Source organism: Haliotis rufescens, unplaced genomic scaffold, assembly GCF_023055435.1.
Source record: "Haliotis rufescens isolate VD_foot unplaced genomic scaffold, xgHalRufe1.0.p SCAF_2, whole genome shotgun sequence".
Taxonomy (NCBI): domain Eukaryota; kingdom Metazoa; phylum Mollusca; class Gastropoda; order Lepetellida; family Haliotidae; genus Haliotis; species Haliotis rufescens.
The window spans coordinates 46,954,665-46,976,541 of NW_025963890.1; the positions used below are offsets into that span (position 1 = coordinate 46,954,665).

Genomic DNA, 21,877 nt, shown 5'->3' on the forward strand with positions numbered 1-21,877 from the left:
CTCAACTCGTACCAATGTGGGGAACTGAAGCTCACAACAGTAGGACAAGCAAATGGTTAACCACAAACCTGAATTTATGAATTAAAACAAGCAGGAATTGACAAACTCAATGTATACACTAGAAGGGAAACCCAGGTCACCTGTCTCTGATGATTGACATATCTTACCTCCATCTTCCTGACGACATCCAGTCCCTCTATGACCTTCCCAAACACCACATGCTTGTTATCCAGCCTGGAACACAATATCAACATGGACAACATGGCAGTACGTAGAACCATCGGGATATACGAAGTAGAGCACAACATGGCAGTACGTAGACCATCGGGATATCTAGAGTAGAACACAACATGGCAGTATGTAGACCAACGGGATATCGAGAGTAGAACACAACATGGCAGTATGTAGACCAACAGGATATCCAGAGTAGAACACAACATGGCAGTATGTAGACCAACAGGATATCCAGAGTAGAACACAACATGGCAGTATATAGAACCCACGGGATATATACGAAGTAGAACAGACCCCAAATAACCTATGCTTATCATAATTTATGGCAAATGAATCAGGCTGTGATTTGGTTGACTGCGTGTCGTTGTACGCTGCCTGTCAGACTGTTTCTGCCACTGAAGGAGTCAGTGAACTAGTATTATGCTCTCCTGTCAAAATATGGAATGGAAACAGCTCCCTACCAATCTGTTTTCTCTGTCGTGATGAAGAACTGGGATCCATTGCTGTTGGGGCCGGAGTTTGCCATTGATAAAGTACCTGCGGATCAAAGAGAACAACTTATCCAGTGTGATGAAGGAGTCATCAAGGAGTACAGGTGTATCTCAGGTGTTCTGCTACACGCTTTACACCCTGGGGGAACACTGTGGGTCATAGAATAATTTTCCAGCAGGTGCACACAGCTTGTTGGGAAGGGCAGTAACTCTGTGCACTACTCAATATTTCACCAGAAATAAACACCTAAAATGTCAGTTGGGGATGTATTGTGGAGCCCAACTTCCTATTTTATACATAAAAAAAGGAGTTATTTTTTTCCACGTTTGGACTTTGTTGAACCTGAGTTGATGATAATAATCAGGTCACATTCTCTTTGCTTACACAGCACCCAAGGGTGGGTGGGTGTTTGGGCGGGCGAGCGGGTGAGTGAGCGAGTGAGTAAATGTTGGCCATAACAAGAAGATGTGTCAGTCCAAACCAGCAAGGATATGTTGTTTATGTAAATTATAATGTCAGATTTGAACAGCAATTCTTTCCGAATATGAAACCTGATATGAAAAGTCCCTTACAGTTTGCTATTAATAGGGGTGAAAGTAATTACATCATACTGCAAGCTCTGTGTCAGTAGCTCAGGACACACTGACCATTCCCTCCCCCCCCCCCCCAAACACCCGACCACCAAACAAGGACGTACCCGGTGCAAGATGTTTCAACGTAAAGTTCTCATCCTCAAACTTGCGACCATATATAGATTTGCCGCCAATGCCGTTGTGGTTGGTGAAGTCTCCTCCCTGACACATCTACAGCAGGTTAAGGAATCATACATACATACAACACAGCACTACCATGCAGTGGTATCAGTTTTATTAAGGGGAGACAACTGATGCTGAGTGAGCCGCACTGTCACACTCCGTCGCAGTGGTGACTCAGCATAACACCAGTGCCACAGGCTAATTTGCATATCACGTGACCGGACTTTTCTCTTGTTTGTAAACAAACGCGCTTTTTCAGAAATCAGTATAGAACGGACTAATGCAAGTATTTGGGGGCGCTTTACATATTGTTTTGCATAACTATATACATATGCTACTACAACTGCGACAGTGAGTTGCATGACAATATATATTTATGCATCAAAGTGACCGTGTCGCTAGCTCTCCGTTGGGCTTCGATGACAGCACGTGGAGCCGTACAACCAATGTAAACATAGGATAACAACGCAAAAACAAGTAGATTTTTACGTATTTGCATACTTTCTCAATGAAAGTTAACCATTCTTTGACATTTGTTTATGAAAATGTGTAGACTTGTCAAACATGAAACGGATGAAAAGCATATGCAATATCTTGAATGGACTGTGAAAGATGTGACGAATCGTCACATGGCGCTGGCCTGTGGCAGAGGTACTATGCTAGCTGGCTGCCGGCCGCATGGAACTCTGGGTAGGAGAGTGCCACACTGTAAACACTAAACACCATCTTTCACAATGGGTGATTGAGTGAATATTGACTTCTGTTACCTAAGGCTTAAAAAAATAAAAAATTGGTTTTCAATGGCTTTTAAAAACATAGTGAAGGGTGGGTGTTTTGGGGGTTGTTTTTTTTTGTTTTTTTTGTTCAAACTAGTATGTAACCAAATAAACAGTTGTATACCATCAACCTGGGAAATGTATTCCTTGGAATATTTAAGGTATTTTGGGTTGTTTTTTAAAATGGAAAATAAATCGAAATTTGCGTCAGACTTTATGATGATATGGGTGGTGCTGAGAACCAAGACTATTATTTTTTGAAAACCTAAACAATATTGCAACTACGTGTGACATTCATGAAATGGTTTGCATGCCCTCTGAAATCTTTTAAAAGGATCTTTTCCTTAAAACTCATAGTTTGTCCCTGACTACAAAGGGACACAATCCTGGAAATTAGAGAAAACAACCAAATCGGTGCAAGTTGTATTTGAAGAGGAATATTTATGTTTTTACACACAATCAGTGAGTGAGTGAGTGAGTTGGGTTTAACGCCGCTTTTAACAATATTCCAGTTATATATCAAGGCGTGTCAGCTTCATGTGGAAGGAAAGCCCGAAGTGAAGCAGGTCTCAGATGTTTACCACTTTGGTGAAACCCACGAGCACAGGTATGGTGCTGACAAACCTAGAAACATAATCGGGGCGAACCGTGATTCGAACCCACAATCACAGGTTTCTGGCATGTTCAAGGGATGCAACTCTGCACAGCGAATCACGGCGGTTTAGACGACTGGGCCACCCGTGCCCCCGTAATACACAATCAATGCCAAGTGAGAGGATACAAAAGACGGAATGATTCTGTGGAAGGAGCTGCCCTTAAAGCCGAAACCTTTCTCCTGGGTACAGAGGCACCGGAAGTTTTCTGAAATGGAGAGAGAGAAATCAGACTGTTATTCGGTGACTTCTTCTAAACTAGCATCATTCTTCAAATTTGTCTTCTAAAAAACTGAGAGATACCTATATACCAAGTTTCATACACTTCCTCGAATAGCAGCACATTAACATATGATTTAATATATTTTTGTCAAACAGCTAGTAGCATCTGAACATATGAAAATTATCCTTTTTTCTACGCAGTTTGACATTTTCTGACAATATGTTCACCAATCAGAAGCACAACGTGCATCTTGTTCATTATTTGTAAGTGAACACAGGGCACCAGAGTGAAGAGTAATCCACTGATGTCTTTTTTCGGACACGAAGTTTTAACTATCAGGGTTTAGGAAATAATGGAAATTGTTACATATTTTTAATTCAGACCCAGAGACATACTTGTGCATTACCTGAGCAATAGACACTCATAGATACTCATATCATTACCTGCTGTCTTGGGTACGACGTCTGCTCTCAACTCTATAGCAATACGGCCGATCATATCATTACCTGCTGTCTTGGGTACGACGTCTGCTCTCAACTCTATAGCAATACGGCCGATCATATCATTACCTGCTGTCTTGGGTACGACGTCTGCTCTCAACTCTATAGCAATACGGCCGACACTCCGGCTGCCTATCTTGATGTCGAAGTACACCTGGGGATTTGTGCGGGATTTCTTGGGGGCTGACACTGCAGTCTGAAGAAGAATAGCTTCACGTAGAAACATGGGGGTATATGAGGCTGCAGCCTTTCAACTTCATCACATTTGTTTGTTTGTTTGTTGTTTAATGCCACACTCAGCAATATTCCAGCTATATGGTGGTGGTCTGTAAATAATTGAGTCTAGACAAGACAATCCAGTGATTGACATCATGAGCATCAATCTACGCAAATGGGATACGATGACATGCATCAACCAAGTCAGTGAGTCTGACCACCTGATCCTGTTCGTCGCTCGTATGACAAGCATAGTCCCCTTTTACAGCAAGCATGGGTTGCTGAAGACCTATTCTACCCCAGATCTTCACAGGTAAACTTAATCATTTTAACATGGGGGGAAAACCCAAAGGGATACAGTTGATGGAATTCCTCATGACACCCCATGACTCCCCATGACACTTCCTCCTCCTCCATGATACCCTATCCCCCTTCATGACACCCCATCCCCTCTCATGACACCCCATCCTACCTCATGACATCCCATCCCCCCTAATGACACCACATCCCCCTTCATGACACCCCATCCCCTCTCATGACACCCTGTCCCCCTTCATGACACCCCATCCCCCCTCATGACACCCCATCCCCACTCATGACACCCCATCCCCCCTCATGACACCCCATCCCCACTCATGACACCCCATCCCCCTTCATGACACCCTATCCCCTTCATGACACCCAATCCCCCCTCATGACACCCCATCCCCTCTCATGACACCCCATCCCCCTTCATGACACCCCATCCCCCCTCATGACACCCCATCCCCACTCATGACACCCCATCCCCCCTCATGACACCCCATCCCCACTCATGACACCCCATCCCCCTTCATGACACCCTATCCCCTTCATGACACCCAATCCCCCCTCATGACACCCCATCCCCCTTTATGACACCCCATCCCCCTTCATGACACCCCATCCCCCTTCATGACACCCCATCCCCCTTCATGACACCCCATCCCCCTCATGACACCCCATCCCCCTTCATGACACCCCATCCCCCTTCATGACACCCCATCCCCCTTCATGACACCCCACCCCCCTCATGACACCCCACCCCCCTCATGACACCCCATCCCCCTTTATGACACCCCATCCCCCTTCATGACACCCCATCCCCCCTCATGACACCCCATCCCCCCTCATGACACCCCATCCCCCCTCATGACACCCCATCCCCCTTCATGACACCCCATCCCCCTTCATGACACCCCATCCCCCTTTATGACACCCCATCCCCCTTCATGACACCCCATCCCCCTTTATGACACCCCATCCCCCTTCATGACACCCTATCCCCCTTCATGACACCCCATCCCCCTTCATGACACCCCATCCCCCTTTATGACACGTCACCCCCCTTCATGACACCCCATCCCCCTTCATGACACCCCATCCTCCCTTCATGACACCCCATCCCACCTCATGACACCTACATTACACTTCATGACACCTGTGCTGTCACACAAGGGCAAATAATCAGGGGAATTCCCAGTCCCAGGGCTGTCTGAACAGAATAGTTGCTGTTTGCGGTACTTGTATTTAAATTTGACAAATTATCGCATGTCATATTTTTATCAAATACAGTTAGACTTTTTAGACTTGTGAAAACTGGACTAAAAATATAATCAACATACTTCAAGACAACAGGAGTGTTGATACACATGATATTTGACCATGGTGCTGAAGAAATTCTGCTGGGCCCATGACATTACTTCTTAAACCAAATATGAAGTCAGCGAAGTAACTGTGATATTTTTGGTATTATCAGAACTATGTTACTATGGTTACTTGTGAATTTGATAGAACATACCTCTTCAGTGTCTTCTGCAGGTCTCTTTGTTCCTTGCTCCACCTCCCCTTCCTCTCCCCCTTCCTCTCCCCCCTCCTCGTCCTCCCCTTCCTCTCCCTCCTTCTTCTCCAGTGTCTGCCCCGAGTGTTCTTGCAGCCACGTGTCCTCCGCCCACACTGAAGGTCAAACAGACTCAGTGTAGTAACATGCGACAATGCTGGCAACATACAACACAATCAGGGTCAGACTCGGTGCTTGCAACATTAGGCACAATCATGCTCCGCCACGTCATGTCTGGTTATGTGCAAGGCAAGAAATATAGTACTGTTTTCAAGATCTGCTCCGGAAACGAGCAATAGCATCATTTTCAGTCAAAGTCAAACTAAAAGAAAAACTAAAAATTAATCAATTTTTCAAAATTCCCCAAGGCACCAGTTTACCACTTTACCAATGTGCCAAGTTTGGTAAAGAAATATTGTACGGTTTTCAAGATCTGCTCCGGAAATAAGCACAAGCGCCATCTTCAGTCTAAGTCATGGAAACTCGAAAAATCTCTCATGGTTTTTGAGTTCTGCTCTGGAAACAAAATGTGATGAACAGACAGAAGAAAGGATGGCAAGACCCAAGGAAGGACATACAATCCAGTGATTGACATCATGACCATCGATCCACGCAATTGGGATATGATGGCATGCTTCAACCAAGTCAGCGAGTCTGACCACCCGATCCCGTTAGTCACCTCTTACTACAAGCATAGTCGCCTTTTATGGCAAGAATGGGTTGCAGAAGACCTATTCTACCCTGGAGGGAGCTAATTTTAACAATCAAGACTGGACCAGGGAGGTAGTAAGCGATGCAACTATGCTCAGCAAATTGCGGCACCTTTGGCGCCTGGGCAACTACATGTAGTAGATAGCAGTAAGCAACGATCCATCCCTTAGCGGCACGATGACAATCAGCCACCCCATTCCTCAAAGAGGCAGACGGCTTCCTAGTCCTACACCATCTTCCTGGTGTCCTACCTGGTCTCCCAGATCCCTCCTTGATCTTCATCGGCTTGGCCAGGTTCACCCGGATTGTCCGCCCGAATAACTCTGAGTCATTCTGAATAGCAACACAGTTATCATGATGTCATATTATTAAAGGGCAAGTTCACACGGAAATGAACCAATTTTTCTTGTACTTTTTCCACATTAAAAGTGTTAACATAGAAGTGTCATAGACAAAAATATAAAAACATCATATTTAATTAACATATTTTTTGCATTAAAACGATTTATATTTTTCACATTTACCAAGTGTTCTATTTCCATAACAAAAACACCATGGCTTATGCCCCTTGCAATATGACGTCATTGGTGCCAATTGATAAACATTATGACGTCATCATGCTTTGTTAGAGCCGCTTCACGTGGTGTAGGTACAGTTTTGTGATTCTAGCGTCTCAGATGCCAGCCAGAATTGTGTTATGCTGAGTCACCACTGCGCCGGAGTGTGTCGTAGACCATGTTGTTTTACCGCAAACTGGTCCTTGATATCTTTTGCGTTGAGAATAGACAGGGACCCAGTTGAATTGGCACCAATTACGTCATAATCTAAGGGGGATAATTCAGGCCTATTTCGCTCGTAAAACGAAGGCCTCATAACGACATATCATTTTCACACTATTGTGAGCTTCCTACTTTCACAGTGAAAAAAAAATGAGCGTATATTTTCAAACACTGATACTAACTAATTCTAAAATTGCGTTTTGTTTAGAAAAAGAAAGAAAGTGATTTTTGCGTGTACACTTCCCCTTTAAGGATAAAAGAGAAATTGTCCACACATGTAGGTCAGTAATGAAAACTACTGTTCAAATCCAATAACAGATAAAGTAAAATAATCACAAAATTATTAAACATTCCTCATTATTTATATCAATAGGATAATAAATCAGAAATAACTGTTGTTTCTATGAACTAATTACATGAATCATTTATCATGAAAACAAATGAGCCTCTTACTTGATAATATTACATTGTAGCTACTATGGAGTGCATGTGCTACCTATTCTTGTTGTCATGGACACAGTTGTTCCAGCTACGATGTTGTCATGGACACAATTGTACCACCTACCATGTTGTCATGGACACAATTGTACCATCTACCATGTTGTCATGGTCACATTTGTACCATCTACCATGTTGTCATGGTCACAATTGTACCACTTACCATGATGTCATGGATACAGTTGAACCACCTACCATGTTGTCATGGATACAAGTGTACACTCTACCATGTTGTCATGGACACAGTTGTACCCAGAGGTGGATCCAGGTTTTAAAGAATGGGTGGGTCGGGGGAGGGGGTGCACACCCCTCTCGGTCCATCTCGGGTACCACCTACAATGCTTAGTTTGTACAACCTACCATGTTGTCAATGGCTGCAGCAGAATCCTAAAAAACAGACATATTACATATAAGTAATTAATAAGACAAACAGCTATTAATCATAAGGACTGCAACAATACATTTATCAAAATTTTCAATGTATCTCCATAGGGTCCCAAAATATGATACATATAATCTTGACCCTTATCATCACAAGGATTTATATTCCATCATCAATGGAATGAATATGATTAACAGATGCGCAATAAATATATATATATAAACAGCGTTAGAAACTAACACTAGTCCTGTAGTCCTTGCCAAACTGCCCAATAGTTCAGGTATCATAAGGACTAGTAGAAATTTGCCATTTTTAAGGGGTTTGCTATATGTTATCATTATAAGGACTAGACGAGTTTCTGACGCTGTACATATCATGTAAAAGTGACTCAGTTAGAACGAAAGAGGCTTAACATCTCTTGTACCCAATAGTAACTGACAATACAGATTTTCCAACATAAATAACCTCTATTGTATTGTTACGGTGTACGATGTCAGTACTCGATACTGATATTGTGGTGCAAAGTAGCATTATGCAAGAAATATCTGGTCACACAGGTTACATCATAATAATGATTGCCTGGTCTTCAAATATCTTTATCTTTTGAATCCTAAGTTACAATGTGGACACTATGTAACAAAACTAACTTCATGAGATACTTATTAATGCTAACTTTAACCAATTAAACTGATATTTTAACTTTTTTAATGAATCGTCATGGAAATAATGAAAAAGAAAATACCTCGGCAAGCTCAAACTCCACAAAAGCAAACCCTCTGTGTTTTTCTGGAAAAAATACAGTGACAATATTAATTCAAAATGTGCGAGTGATTATTACAGGATGATTCCTCAGAAGTCTTTGATTATGACTGGGTCTCATCATACTCATTGCTTAAACATGGTAAACCTTTTATCTACCATGTCTCCTCTTACCTCACTGTGTTTATCATCTCAGTCTATCTCATAAGTGAGTGAGTGAGTAAGTATGGTTTTATGCCGCTTTTAGCAATATTCCAGCAATATCACGGCGGGGGACACCACAAATGGGCTTCACACATTGTACCCATGTCGGGAATCGAACCCGGGTCTTCGGCGTGACAAGCGAACGCTTTAACCACTAGGCTACCCGACCGCCCCCTATCTCATAAGACAACATAATGATCTGAAAGTATGTTTATCAGTGCTGTGTTCTCTTAATGGCACACAACTTGTCTCTGTGGGCGGGGTGACGTGCAATGTGGATTAACGTCGCATTCAAGATTATTGCACTTATACATGCATGCACGTGTGTGTGTGGCTTCTAGTACTAGTCCAGACTAGTGCCGATAGTGGTAACCCACTGAGATACCATGCCGCAGTTTAACTTGAATACCCAACTCAGAACACAGTATACTGACTCAACCAGTCCTTGTTTTAGCCCCTTTATGCCGAGCACCAGACAGGGGAACTACAATTACCATCTTTTAACGTCTTTTGGTATGACGCTGCAGGGGATGGAACCTCCAACCTTCCGCTCTCCGGGCAGACGCTCTACCATGGAGGCAGTCCTCTGACTATGGACAAAACAACATGAACATACATTTGGTGCCCCCTGACTACAAGTTATAAAGGTTAACTGCACCACAGAGAGTCATTTGTTCAGTTTAGGCAGCGTCATGACCATGCATACCAGGGTATGTTAAAGTACTTGTATCATTGTGTATGCTGCATGTCGACACATGGCTTCAGTAAATGTCTGTTTTAGTACACTTTAATAGTTGTGATGACGTAACAACAACATCAATGTACAAATATCAACTGTAGATAAGTCTTGCTTGTGGGTGGCAATGAGTCACAATCCTGTGTAGTGTTGCAAGGTTCATACCTGTTTCATAGTCAAGAGGTATCTGGATATCGACTATGTCACCAAATGGCAGGAAGGCTGCATGGAGGACTTTGTCATCAACCTCCTCCGCAAGACCACCTAATACAAAAACAAATGAAATGATAAGAATGACAACCTAAACACATTAAACAGCACAGTATCAAACAAAACAACTAGGTACCTGAGGTTCAGTAGCCCACCTGTATTAGTGAGTGAGTGAGTGAGTGAGTTGTGTTTAACGCCGCTTTTAACAGTATTCCAGTTATATCACAGCGTGTCAGCTTAATGTGGGAGGAAAGTCCGAAGTGATGCAGGTCTCAGACATCTACCACTTCGGTGAAACCCCCAAGCACGGGTATGGTGCTGACAAACCTAGAAACAATTGGGGCAAACCGGGATTCGAACCCACAATCATAGGTCCCACCTGTATTAAGTCATATGAACTTGTGCTAAAACTCCTAATTTAGCCTAAATATAAACATACTATCCAACACCATGAACACTTGAATATCATCTTGAAGCTGTTCTTCATACACATGATACTGTAAAACCATGATCGGGTTAATGGCACCTCGTCAAAACGCCACCTTGACCTGGCAAAAACAGCAGTGTACATGTTACCTTACAAAAACAGCACCATATCTTTAAATTATTGTTATACTATTTGGATCAAATACAGATAAACATCATATTCTAGAGATATTTTCAAATGTACCTTTTTTAAAAGTGGATAAAACACAATCTATACTCCACCAGCATTCCTAGCAATAGTAAGTGAACTATGCATTATTGCAGGGCTTTACGCGACACAGAAATGTGCATCCAATAGGCATAAATGTATGTAATGGATCAAGAAAAAATATATATTGCATCACGAGGGACGCACAATAATTCATTGTACCAAATAATGTTTTTGATATTCTTGAGAAGAAATACATAGTTCCTGGAATTAAAGTAATTATTAAATCTTACAGTACAGTATACTACACCATTTCATTACTAGACTGAACCCTCATATTTCCTGTAAGAACCACTGAATTAGCACTTGGGGATCCTCTGTACCCGTGAAGATCCGGGATAGAAAAGGTCTTCAACAACCCATGCTTGCTGTAAAAGGCGACTATGCTTGTCGTAAGAGGCGACTAACATGATCGGGTGGTCAGGCTCACTGACTTGGTTGATACATGTCATCAATCCCAATTGCGTAGATCGATGCTCATGATGTCAATCACTGGATTGTCTGGTCCAGACTTGATTATTTACTGACCGCCATCATATTATATAGCTGGAATATTGCTGAGTGCGGCGTAAAACAACAAACAAACAAACCTAGTTCTCTTGGTCAAGGTAAACCTGCTGTTGTTATTTCCAGAACTAAGTCTTATAATCACACTTCTCCCAAAGAAAGATAAAGATATATAATGGATTCCTATGAAACCAGCGGAAATACAGATAGGCCTACATGAAAACTCACAGAATTATTTCAAATTATGCGTCTTGTAATCACACTGCTCCCAAGAAACCAGTGAGTACAACACCAAGATTATTTCCTGGCAAGATCTAGGGATATATGGTCTCTGGTATCGGGAGTTAGATGTTATTTCCGTTAATTGTCTTACTCATAGAGAGGGTGTAAAGGTAATAACGTATTAAACAGTAGAGTAGATATACTTCTTTTAATCTTACATTACAATATTTTATTCGGCACATTATGAGCGAGAATGGCGCTATATTCAGTTTTATAGCGGCAAACACCAACGTAGATCATGTCAATATTCCAATAAATGTAATAAAGCATTAAAATGGGGAATGCATTTGAATGAAATAACGATTCATATTACCGACGTAGACGATACGCTTGTTATTGGTAGCCATGCTTGTTTTAACCGGAAGTTGACATTGACTTACTTCCGGAAATGTCGTGTCCATTTTATATTTCCCGCCATGACACTTCCCTGAGCGTTTAGTCTGTTCACGATGTTGTCTAATGGTTGATAATGAATGTGTAGGGTATTTAAATGGAACATGAAGAGGATGTGGAACCTCCATCGAAATACAAATTTGCAGTTTCTTCAGCAGTAAGGTGCGCTTCAGAATTAACTGTTGTTATGGTTGTTTTCAGCTGTTTTGGGCTAGACTAGTTTTATATCAAGACTAAGATTATTACGACTATGTAGTTGTCACTTGTACAATTAATAATTGTGTTGTGTCATTTCAAAATATTGATGAGTACGTTTATATACAACGACATGCACGTCAAGCTAAAATAAGGCAAGTAATAAGACCTGTCCTAAGTGTCCTATGACACAGTACTTTCACGTCTTTCGACCAAATAGCTACAAAATGAATTATTTGATTATTTCCATTGCATTCGTCTTCTCAGGGGGGTTATAGCTGAAATGGCATTGGAAACATTGTAAGAAATGGCAAATCAACCTCCCATTATCATGATTATTATGATCATGATGATTATATATATATGTGTCCAGCACACATAAAATGTTTCCTGGTTATGGTTTGGATTTTATTTCCCTCCTCACTTAAACATGGGGAAGTAGAAGACATATGCTTGGATTACTACACTTTGTATCTCTCACCCTTCTTTTGGAACACTGTCCTTAACGTCCTTTTCATTATCAGCGTTCCCGTTTACCGGTAATTTCTTGGTTTATATATTTCAAACTCATTTCAAAAGTGAGGTAGAATCTAGGCCAATTTAAAAAAAAAATTTAAAAATTTTTTACTTGAATTTTGGCCTAAAAGGTTGGGAAGTATGAAAAAATATTCTGGAGTAACGAAATTAAAACAACTCAATTTCTCAAGAACATTTTATCATATCCCTGGCATTCAGTTTGTACACAAATGGCAATATAACAACATTCATGTCATGGGTGAAATGCATGAAAAACGCTGCTATTTTGGTAACATGGGCGACGTTTAACTGTTTCAACACCAGCGAACCAGAATATTACTGCTGTGACACCAAGTTCCTAGAGACTCTTGTGTTATAGATGAAGCCAACATTTATCAAGGAAATTATCTGCTTGTAAAACATCTTTGCTACTACATGTTTGGCCATACACTATTTGAAAGGTCTAATTATTCCTATTGTTTATAAATATGAAAGTTATGTGTATTACATTATTTAAATAATTCATAAACAACTTAATAAAGTTTGTTTTAAATAAAAGTACCATGAGGAAATACCTCCGTTTTCAAATGTTCTTCAAAGGCTGCCATGTCAGTATACATTAAAAAGAATTATATGGTTTCACTGACATAATCTGCTACATGGTTCATGATTGATCAAATTTAAGCCTAAGGCTGCAAATCAAATTACAGCAATGGTTCTGTCCTCGTGTATGATAATTTTCAGACTTTGACGAAAGGTTTGGGTTAAATCATGTTATTCTGAACGTTTCAAGCATGAAATCGTGATCTAAATTAAAAATATGGAACCTCATGGATGCATAGTGCTAGGTTACGAGCTGTGACAAAGATTTTTTATGCATATATTTTGGCATTAAAGACATTGACTGATTGAGTCCGAGCCGAGAAATCGGCGATGAAAGCCGAGATGTCATTTGACTTACATTACACACGATCGCACGAAAACATGGAAATAATAACTTAGATGTCAGTTTGGCAACTTTTAGATATATTTTTGTTGATTTTATGTTCATAACACAAAGTCATTGATCAATTGGGAAAGAAAAGAAAAGAAAATGTAATTCCATATGGCATTTAGGCCTACAGTACATACTGTAAATCTGGAAATTAATGCGTCTCCATATTAATACAACTGCTGACCCCTAGCCAAAAAATGTGACTCAATATCAATGCACCGGATGCCCATTGTGTAATTCCTATTCTTTGACTGACATTGGTATATACTTGTTACAACTGCTGCTCAATAAACCATTTGTGTTTATATTCAAGTTGGTATTTCCGCTATCTAGAGTGTGCAGTGAGGCTGTCTTATTGTTGTTAGTCATTTGGAGACATAGATGCGAAGTTAATTAATGCGAGCAAAGACCTCTCTCATTTTTCGTATTTAATTCACGCTCGTGTTAATTTCAACATTTACAGTAGTTAAAGGGAAAGTTATTGTAACGTTACCAGTTTGTGACATGTGTGGGGCTGAACTTAGGCATTTGCACATGCGATATCTCCATTTGTTTCCAGGTAAACCCTGTAGGTTTTGTGAATGACATCAAAGAGTAAAGCAACAATTAAACAATAGAGTCTACAAACCTGAACTAGCCTAATTTTTCTTCACTTTGTCTTGTCAATTGCCTGGCGCACCAGATGGAGAGGCCTTTTATTGAGTCTAGGTTCAGGCAAGACAAAGTGGCTTAAAGTGCATTGCTTGAAGTGCATTGATATGTTAGTGATTTGTTCTTTCTTAATTCCAGAATTTCTGCATAAGCACAATGTCGAAGCGTCGCTTGACAGAAGCTGACAACCAAGCCAAGAAAAAGCGTAGGCATGATGCTGGAGAACCAGACCCATCCAAGGAGGATGAAGATGATGATAGTCCCATCAACCAGTCACAGAACCCAGACTTCAATACAAGCCCTGTAGGTTCTCACAACAGTGAAACAATTGGATGGGAGTATCACTAATAGATGTCCTGTAGCATGTAGATCATCAAAGGTCTAGTGTTGTCCTAAATAAAGTGATATGAAAGTGTGTATTATTTAATATCAATCCAGTGATCTGGATATCACAATATATGTTTAAAATCTGGACCAAAGCAAGACTAGATCAGTTCTCTTCAATTTTCTGCAAGACACAAGCAGCCTTTCTTCTGCTCTCTAACGTGATCTGGGTTGTTTTTTCAGGAAGCTGAAGTTGGCATAATCGAGAAAATTAGTGTGAAGAATTTCATGTGTCACACTCGTTTGGATGTCAACTTTGGTCCTCATGTCAACTTCATTGTTGGGAGGAATGGAAGTAAGTTCGTGTTTTCGACTTTAGAAGAACTAGATTCGTATTGGATGGTATGTGGTGGTACTTGACACTTTTGACTGATATTTGTAACAAAAGATACCCCACATAGGTATTGTTTTACATTGTGATAGTCATATCAAGGTTTGTTATATTCTTAGTGTAAAAGCCTGAGAGTTTAGAAAAGTGAGTGAGTGAGTTTATGCTTTACATCACATCGGCAATATTTCAGCCATATCAAGACGAGAAGTTATATATTATTTATACATATATTTAAACCAAATAAAAACCTGTCATCGATGGACAGTAAAATTACTAGAATATCACAGATGTAATATTTGAAACTTGCATACATCCATAAAAAGATATTCCTAAATAGTCATGAAACATTACAATGTAAAAAAGGGCTATAGATCGCCAGCATCTGAAGGTATATCACCATGCTAGGGTCCATGGGGACTTACAGTACTTTTGCTACCTGCATGGACCCCAGCCAGATTTACATCATCCCCTCAGCTGTTGGCGATTATGACAAATTTAGCCAAAGATAAACGAAGTTTAGAAAAGTGATGTGCTCACTGCAGTGAAAATAACACTTTGATGGAACTCTTCCTATTTTGGCAGGCATGCTTCAAATGTATTGCTAAGCGATCTCACCTCTCGGTTTTGTTTCATTCATTATTATTTTTAATTATTTTTTAAAAAGTGTACTATATCTTGTTTGCATGCAGGAAACTATTTGTGAAAGGGTCAATGTGTATAGCCAGGAGAGTTCAGATTTTGTGTTTTAATTGTTCTGGGTAATGTGTTTAAAACCCCACTGTCAACAACAAATCAGCTATTCAAAAAATAGGATATTTCATGTGTCTAGTGAAAATATGATGTCTATCTCATCGAGTGACGGTAAAAGGATATATTATCATGAGTGGCACTGCCACAAGAGAAATTATTTCCTTTCCCGCGTCAAAAGATGTATGTCAGATATTCTTTTTATGAGTATTGTGTCACCAATGTAGCATTCTTAGACAAGGTCTACTGATTTTTAATGTTAATTACTTCTTTTCATATTTACCATGTTTAGCAGTCTGGTTTATTTTATGAATGTCAAGGTGTGCTCGTACCTGGTTGTATTTCTGTAGAAGCTTTGAGAAAACAGCAGTGATAGGGCTGCTTCTGTTCTCGCAGGTACCCTAAGACACCTCAATCTAACCTCATTGTACACATGGGGCGGTCAGGTAGCCTAGTGGTTAAAGCGTTCGATCGTCACGCCGAAGACCCAGGTTCGATTCCCGACATGGGTACAATGTGTGAAGCCATTTCTGGCCCTGATATTGCCGGAATATTGCTAAAAGCGGCGTAAAACCATACTCACTCACTCACTCACTCATTGTACACATATTATGAGGTTCTGCTCTAAGGTGGTCTTATGGCACAGGTTGCTTTAGAAATAATCTAAAACCGTTGTTGTTCCCACAATTTAAGATACATGTTCAACATTACCATTCCTGACCTACCTTTGTGCCCCTCCAATAGGTGGGAAGAGTGCGGTGGTGGCAGCGCTGGTTGTTGGCCTGGGGGGTAAGGCCTCTGTAACCAGCAGGGGCAGTACAATCAAGGGATTCATCAAGAGTGGGAAAAGGTGAGACATCTTACAGGTTACCATCTTCCCGAGGCAAGGGAGTTAACTGACAATAAAAGTCCAGTTTCCACCCTTGCCAAACTAGGCTGGAATTTCTGGGCTCGATTGCAGTGCCACCACTGGTTATTACGAGTTGTGTCCCTTCTATGCCTCTCCCATTGACCAATCAGATTCTGCCTCTTGTATCACTTGCATTTGCTTCAAACAAAATGGCGGCGCCCAGTCAAGATGATCTGATCAATAATCAAGATCTATATTGTGATAAAACGGGTCTTACAACGTGAAGTGCATTAAATCACGTAAGCACCTTGATCAAAAACATGAAAAGATTTGGAAAAAATCTGTTGACGCCGAATTAGCGGTGCAAATGCTTTGCAAATCCTGCAATCGACCAAAATCTGCACGACACTTTACGAACCGGTTTCAATTTTGTTAGGCGATTTTGATTGGACTACGCATAGACTTGTTAGTCCAGCCAAACTATAACTCCATAATACCAGCCTAGTTCGGCAAGGGTGGAAACTTGACTTTTAAAGTCAGTTAACTCTTGCCTCAGGAAGATGACAGGTTACATGATGCTGCTTCTTTATATTGGTCATTTCAGGGTGATTTTTGTGTGAAGTCTCTATTCGGCAGTATTATTGTCTTGTGTACTCCACAGAAGTAAATATTACATTTTAAACTTATCCTATCTCAGGCGATGCATTTCTTCCTTCTTTCGATCCTGGTGTGAAAATATCCTTGCATAAAGTAGCTTAAGGTCGTTGCACAGGATTACAGTGCATGACCAATTTATTTGGGTGGTGACCATGGTGATGCTGGGATGTGTTAGGGTGAAATGTTTTTGAAGCTGAAAACTTTCCACACAAGGATCAAAACAAGAAGGAAGAAATGCATAGTGTGATATGATGTATATAAAAATACAATTTTTTGTAAAATCATTTTCATCATGCATACCAATTTTCTGTTTATCATTCCCTGAGAACCAGTTGTAATTCTTACATCTCAAAGATGTTGAAGTGTGTCTGTAAAGCTGAAATGATATGTCTTTCGAGATTGTTCACGTCGTGATGTTACAGAAACAACAAAGTTGCAGGATCTCGAGGGGTACATGGGGTTTTAGGTTTCCTGCGTTAGGTTTTTTTCCACTCGCCTTCAGCCCATGGTATAAAATTTAACATGGGATGCATAAAACCCCATATACCCCTCGTGATCCTGCAACAAGGAATTTATGTTACCGACATGTTTTAATATAACATTGTAAAAGAATTGAAACAAATTCAAAATTGATAGAAAACAGCTTTGATTGAGTTCAGGTTAACTTGTGCTATGTCATGTGACTTCATTGACTTGGAAAAAGCGTGCGGCTTTTTGCATCGAAGCGGGATATAAGGGATTTATTCTGCCTCTCAGAAATCCACGTGCAGCCTGACTTGCTCAGGGCGGGGTATAAGGGATTTGTTCATCCGCTGAGAAATTTATTTCCCTCCAAGTGGGGATACATAGTATTTTGTCAAGATCACGCCGACCAATCATATCTCATCCTATTGGCATGGAGCCAGGAGGTATGATAACGTTTGTTATGTTGCAGCACTGGTGAGGTTCAGATCAAGCTGCGGAACCGAGGCCCTGATGCTTTCAGGCATGAGATGTATGGGGACTCCATAACTGTGCAGAGAAAGTTCACATCAGAGGGGAGCAGTAAATACCAGCTTCTCTCAAAAACTGGTAACTGAACAAGTTGTTGATCAATACTATTATTTCTATAGGACCGTGATCTAGTGCATCGACCATCTGCCTGGAAGGCCGAATGTTGTTGATTCGATTCCCGGCCTCATCCTACTAAAAGACATTAAATAATGGTACTTGTTGTTTCCCTGCCTTGTACATGGCATTAAGTGGATAAAACAAGGGCTGGTCGACGTGGATGTTGGATCCTGAGTGGGATATTTATGTGAAGACTGCGACATGGTATCCCTGTTTGGCTGGGACTAAATATGTGCAATCATCTTAAACCTGGGCCCACTTGCACAAAACGATCTTAGCGCTAAGACTTTTGTAAGCCTATGTTAAAGTATGGGAGTTAAGATCATCTTAGCACTAAGATCGCTTTGTGCAAGTGGGCCCTGATGTTTAACTGTTTCACCTCATCTCCTTATCGACAGACTCTGCGGTCAAGTAGTGGTGTGTCTCCCCGGAGAGCAGAAGGTCGGGGTAGAGAGACATGCATGTCGCTATATAAGTGCCATTCAAACCCCATTTAAACCTCATTTCAACTCCCCTCATCTTCTCATCTGCATTTAAATTGATCACTTAATGTATTAGTTTATTAAAGGCAATGTCAAAGATGGCTTAAAGTAAGCTGATTGGTTATCTCCCTTTTCATGTTGTGTCTGTGTCATGTTGCCACGCTGATTGTAGTAGTGTAGTTTTATTTTAATTGTTTTGCTCCAAATCTTTGATGTCGGCTCACGAGTTATCTCCCTTGTGTAGGTGTAATGGTGTCGGACAAGAGGGAGGAGTTGTTCCACCTCTTGGACCAGTTCAACATTCAGGTGGACAATCCTGTTGCCATCCTCAATCAGGAGACAAGTCGCAACTTCCTCAACTCCAAGAGCCCTCAGGATAAGTACAAGGTACTCTCATGCCTGCAGTTTTATATCATAGTTAACATGAGCGCTGTAATTAACTAAACCTGTTTCTGTCAAGGTATCAAAGATCTGCAATAAGTAATACTTTGTGTGTGGGGGTTGGTGGGGTGTTTTTACAGCATTATGAATAAAATTGCCTCAGTTTTAGACACCAGTGATGTTGTTCAATGCTAGATAGATAGCAGTCTATGCTCCAGTGATAGATAGCATTCTATGCTCCAGTGATAGATATCGTTCTATGCTCCAGTGATAGATATTGCTCCATGCTCCAGTGATAGATAGCATTCTATGCTCCAGTGATAGATATTGTTCTATGCTCCAGTGATAGATATTGTTCTATGCTACAGTGATAGATATTGTTCTATGCTACAGTGATAGATATCATTCTATGCTCCAGTGATAGATATTGTTCTATGCTCCAGTGATAGATATTGTTCTATGCTCCAGTGATAGATATTGTTCTATGCTCCAGTAATAGATAGCATTCTATGCTCCAGTGATAGATATTGTTCTATGCTCCAGTGATAGATATCGTTCTATGCTCCAGTGATAAATATAGTTCTATGCTCCAGTGATACAGTTCTATGCTCCAGTGATAGATATCATTCTATGCTCTAGTGATAGATAGCATTCTATGCTTTAGTGATAGATATTGTTCTATGCTCCAGTGATAGATAGCTTTCTATGCTTTAGTGATATATATTGTTCTATGCTCCAGTGATAGATATTGTTCTATGCTCCAGTGATAGATATTGTTCTATGCTTCCATCTGTTGCAGTTTTTCTTGAAGGCCACGCAGCTTGAGACCATGAAGCATGACTACGCTAAAGCCAACGAGCAGAAGTCCATCACTCTAGAGATCATCAGTCAGAAGGAGAGGGTATGGAATGCAACACAACTTAGTTCCTAGCCCACTCCCACTCTTGCCTCCACAACAACACCATCGACACAATTATCCCCAATTATCAATCATCTGCACTTCACCAATTATGATCACACCTGTATGAGGACTGCCTCTGTGGTCTAGTGGTAGAGAATCCACCTGGAGTGTGGAAGGTCGAGGGTTCGTTAAAAGATGGTTTTTGTTTTTGCCCCGTCTGGCTCTCGGCATTAAAGGGCTAAAACAAGAACTGGTTGGCTCAGGGTCAGTATACTGTGCCTGAGTGGGGTATTCATGTTAAACTGCAGGGTGGTATCTCAGTGGGCTAGCACTAGAAATTAGAAATCGACATAAGTCCGGAATAGTGCACGCACGCACGCACGCACGCACGCACATGCGCAGTAGTGACAGGACAGTTGTATACCTCGTAATATACACAAGAAAATATGGACTGTCATTTAAATTATTTACTTGGGCACGCTTATAAAGATTACTTACAGATTGGTTTTGAACTTGGTTGTAGCACTTATTGGAGCTGGGCATTTAATACTGCGAATACGGTGTTTGTACAAGGCAATTGGATGAGATGTCAAGCTTTGTGACTAAGCTGATTGTGTATCATCTCACCCCCCTGACATGGAACTGCTTCTCTCTGTTACTTAATCATTTAGTTAGTTACAGGCAGCTGTGCTATGGCTGGAACATTGGGTTTCAATATGCACTTTAACATCAGTTCTATCAAGATGTGACACACTGCCAATAAGAAACTTGTTAAGAAAGGAATCAACTAAAATCTTTCTAGAAGTTAGCTGAGAGGCCGTTTGTGGCCAGTAGTTAGATGTCTGCTAAGCAAGTTGGTGTCTATTGTCTGGTCCGTCCACAGACTCTGCCTACCCTGGAGAAGGAGGTCCTGGAGTGGGAGCACAAGTTCAAGAGTTTGGATGCCATTGATGAATTGAAGAAGAACGTCAAACATCTGAAGAATGAAATGGCTTGGTCTTTGGTTGCTGCAAAAGAAAGGGTACTTATAATTTTGTCACCCGTTTGGTTCAGTTCTGAAGTAGATACAAATCCATGCAAAGCATATAGGTAATGGTTTCCACCGTGGTACTTGTGTGGTGCTGTTTCCACGGTGGTACATGTGTGGTGCTGTTTCCACGGTGGTACATGTGTGGTGGTGTTTCCACGGTGGTACATGTGTGGTGCTGTTTCCACGGTGGTACATGTGTGCTGGTGTTTCCACAGTGGTACATGTGTGGTGTTTCCACAGTGGTACATGTGTGGTGCTGTTTCCATGGTGGTACATGTGTGGTGCTGTTTCCATGGTGGTACATGTGTGGTGTTTCCACAGTGGTACATGTGTGGTGGTGTTTCCACGGCGGTACATGTGTGGTGGTGTTTCCACGGCAGTACATGTGTGCTGGTGTTTCCACAGTGGTACATGTGTGGTGTTTCCACAGTGGTACATGTGTGGTGCTGTTTCCATGGTGGTACATGTGTGGTGTTTCCACAGTGGTACATGTGTGGTGTTTCCACAGTGGTACATGTGTGGTGGTGTTTCCATGGTGGTACATGTGTGGTGCTGTTTCCATGGTGGTACATGTGTGGTGTTTCCACAGTGGTACATGTGTGGTGTTTCCACAGTGGTACATGTGTCGTGTTTCCACGGTGGTACATGTGTGGTGTTTCCACGGTGGTACATGTGTGGTGCTGTTTCCATGGTGGTACATGTGTGGTGTTTCCACGGTGGTACATGTGTGGTGCTGTTTCCATGGTGGTACATGTGTGGTGCTGTTTCCATGGTGGTACATGTGTG

The 21,877-nt window shown here is 41.2% G+C and overlaps 2 protein-coding genes across 3 annotated transcripts in view; one reads left to right on the forward strand and one right to left on the reverse strand.

The window, feature by feature from the left end:
- The window catches only part of LOC124142199 (peptidyl-prolyl cis-trans isomerase E-like), a 29,601-nt gene extending 17,778 nt beyond the window's left edge, over window positions 1-11,823 (reverse strand). Inside the window, exons 1-11 of the mRNA XM_046510511.2 lie at window positions 11,783-11,823; window positions 9,942-10,040; window positions 8,820-8,863; window positions 8,056-8,082; window positions 6,670-6,751; window positions 5,669-5,823; window positions 3,703-3,829; window positions 3,039-3,118; window positions 1,424-1,529; window positions 696-771; window positions 168-234 (exon numbers count right to left, since the gene is read on the reverse strand). Coding sequence (XP_046366467.2) covers window positions 168-234; window positions 696-771; window positions 1,424-1,529; window positions 3,039-3,118; window positions 3,703-3,829; window positions 5,669-5,823; window positions 6,670-6,751; window positions 8,056-8,082; window positions 8,820-8,863; window positions 9,942-10,040; window positions 11,783-11,816 — 897 coding nt within the window. The 5' untranslated portion in view covers window positions 11,817-11,823. The remainder of the gene's footprint in view (window positions 1-167; window positions 235-695; window positions 772-1,423; window positions 1,530-3,038; window positions 3,119-3,702; window positions 3,830-5,668; window positions 5,824-6,669; window positions 6,752-8,055; window positions 8,083-8,819; window positions 8,864-9,941; window positions 10,041-11,782) is intronic.
- Window positions 11,824-11,858: 35 nt separating this feature from the next.
- The window catches only part of LOC124142200 (structural maintenance of chromosomes protein 6-like), a 53,663-nt gene continuing 43,644 nt past the window's right edge, over window positions 11,859-21,877 (forward strand). For both annotated transcript variants that reach the window (XM_048400062.1, XM_048400063.1), the window contains exons 1-8: window positions 11,859-12,024; window positions 14,357-14,521; window positions 14,786-14,897; window positions 16,425-16,530; window positions 18,122-18,258; window positions 19,024-19,166; window positions 19,960-20,061; window positions 20,945-21,082. In XM_048400062.1, the coding sequence (XP_048256019.1) occupies window positions 14,375-14,521; window positions 14,786-14,897; window positions 16,425-16,530; window positions 18,122-18,258; window positions 19,024-19,166; window positions 19,960-20,061; window positions 20,945-21,082 (885 nt within the window). In that variant the 5' untranslated portion in view covers window positions 11,859-12,024; window positions 14,357-14,374. The remainder of the gene's footprint in view (window positions 12,025-14,356; window positions 14,522-14,785; window positions 14,898-16,424; window positions 16,531-18,121; window positions 18,259-19,023; window positions 19,167-19,959; window positions 20,062-20,944; window positions 21,083-21,877) is intronic.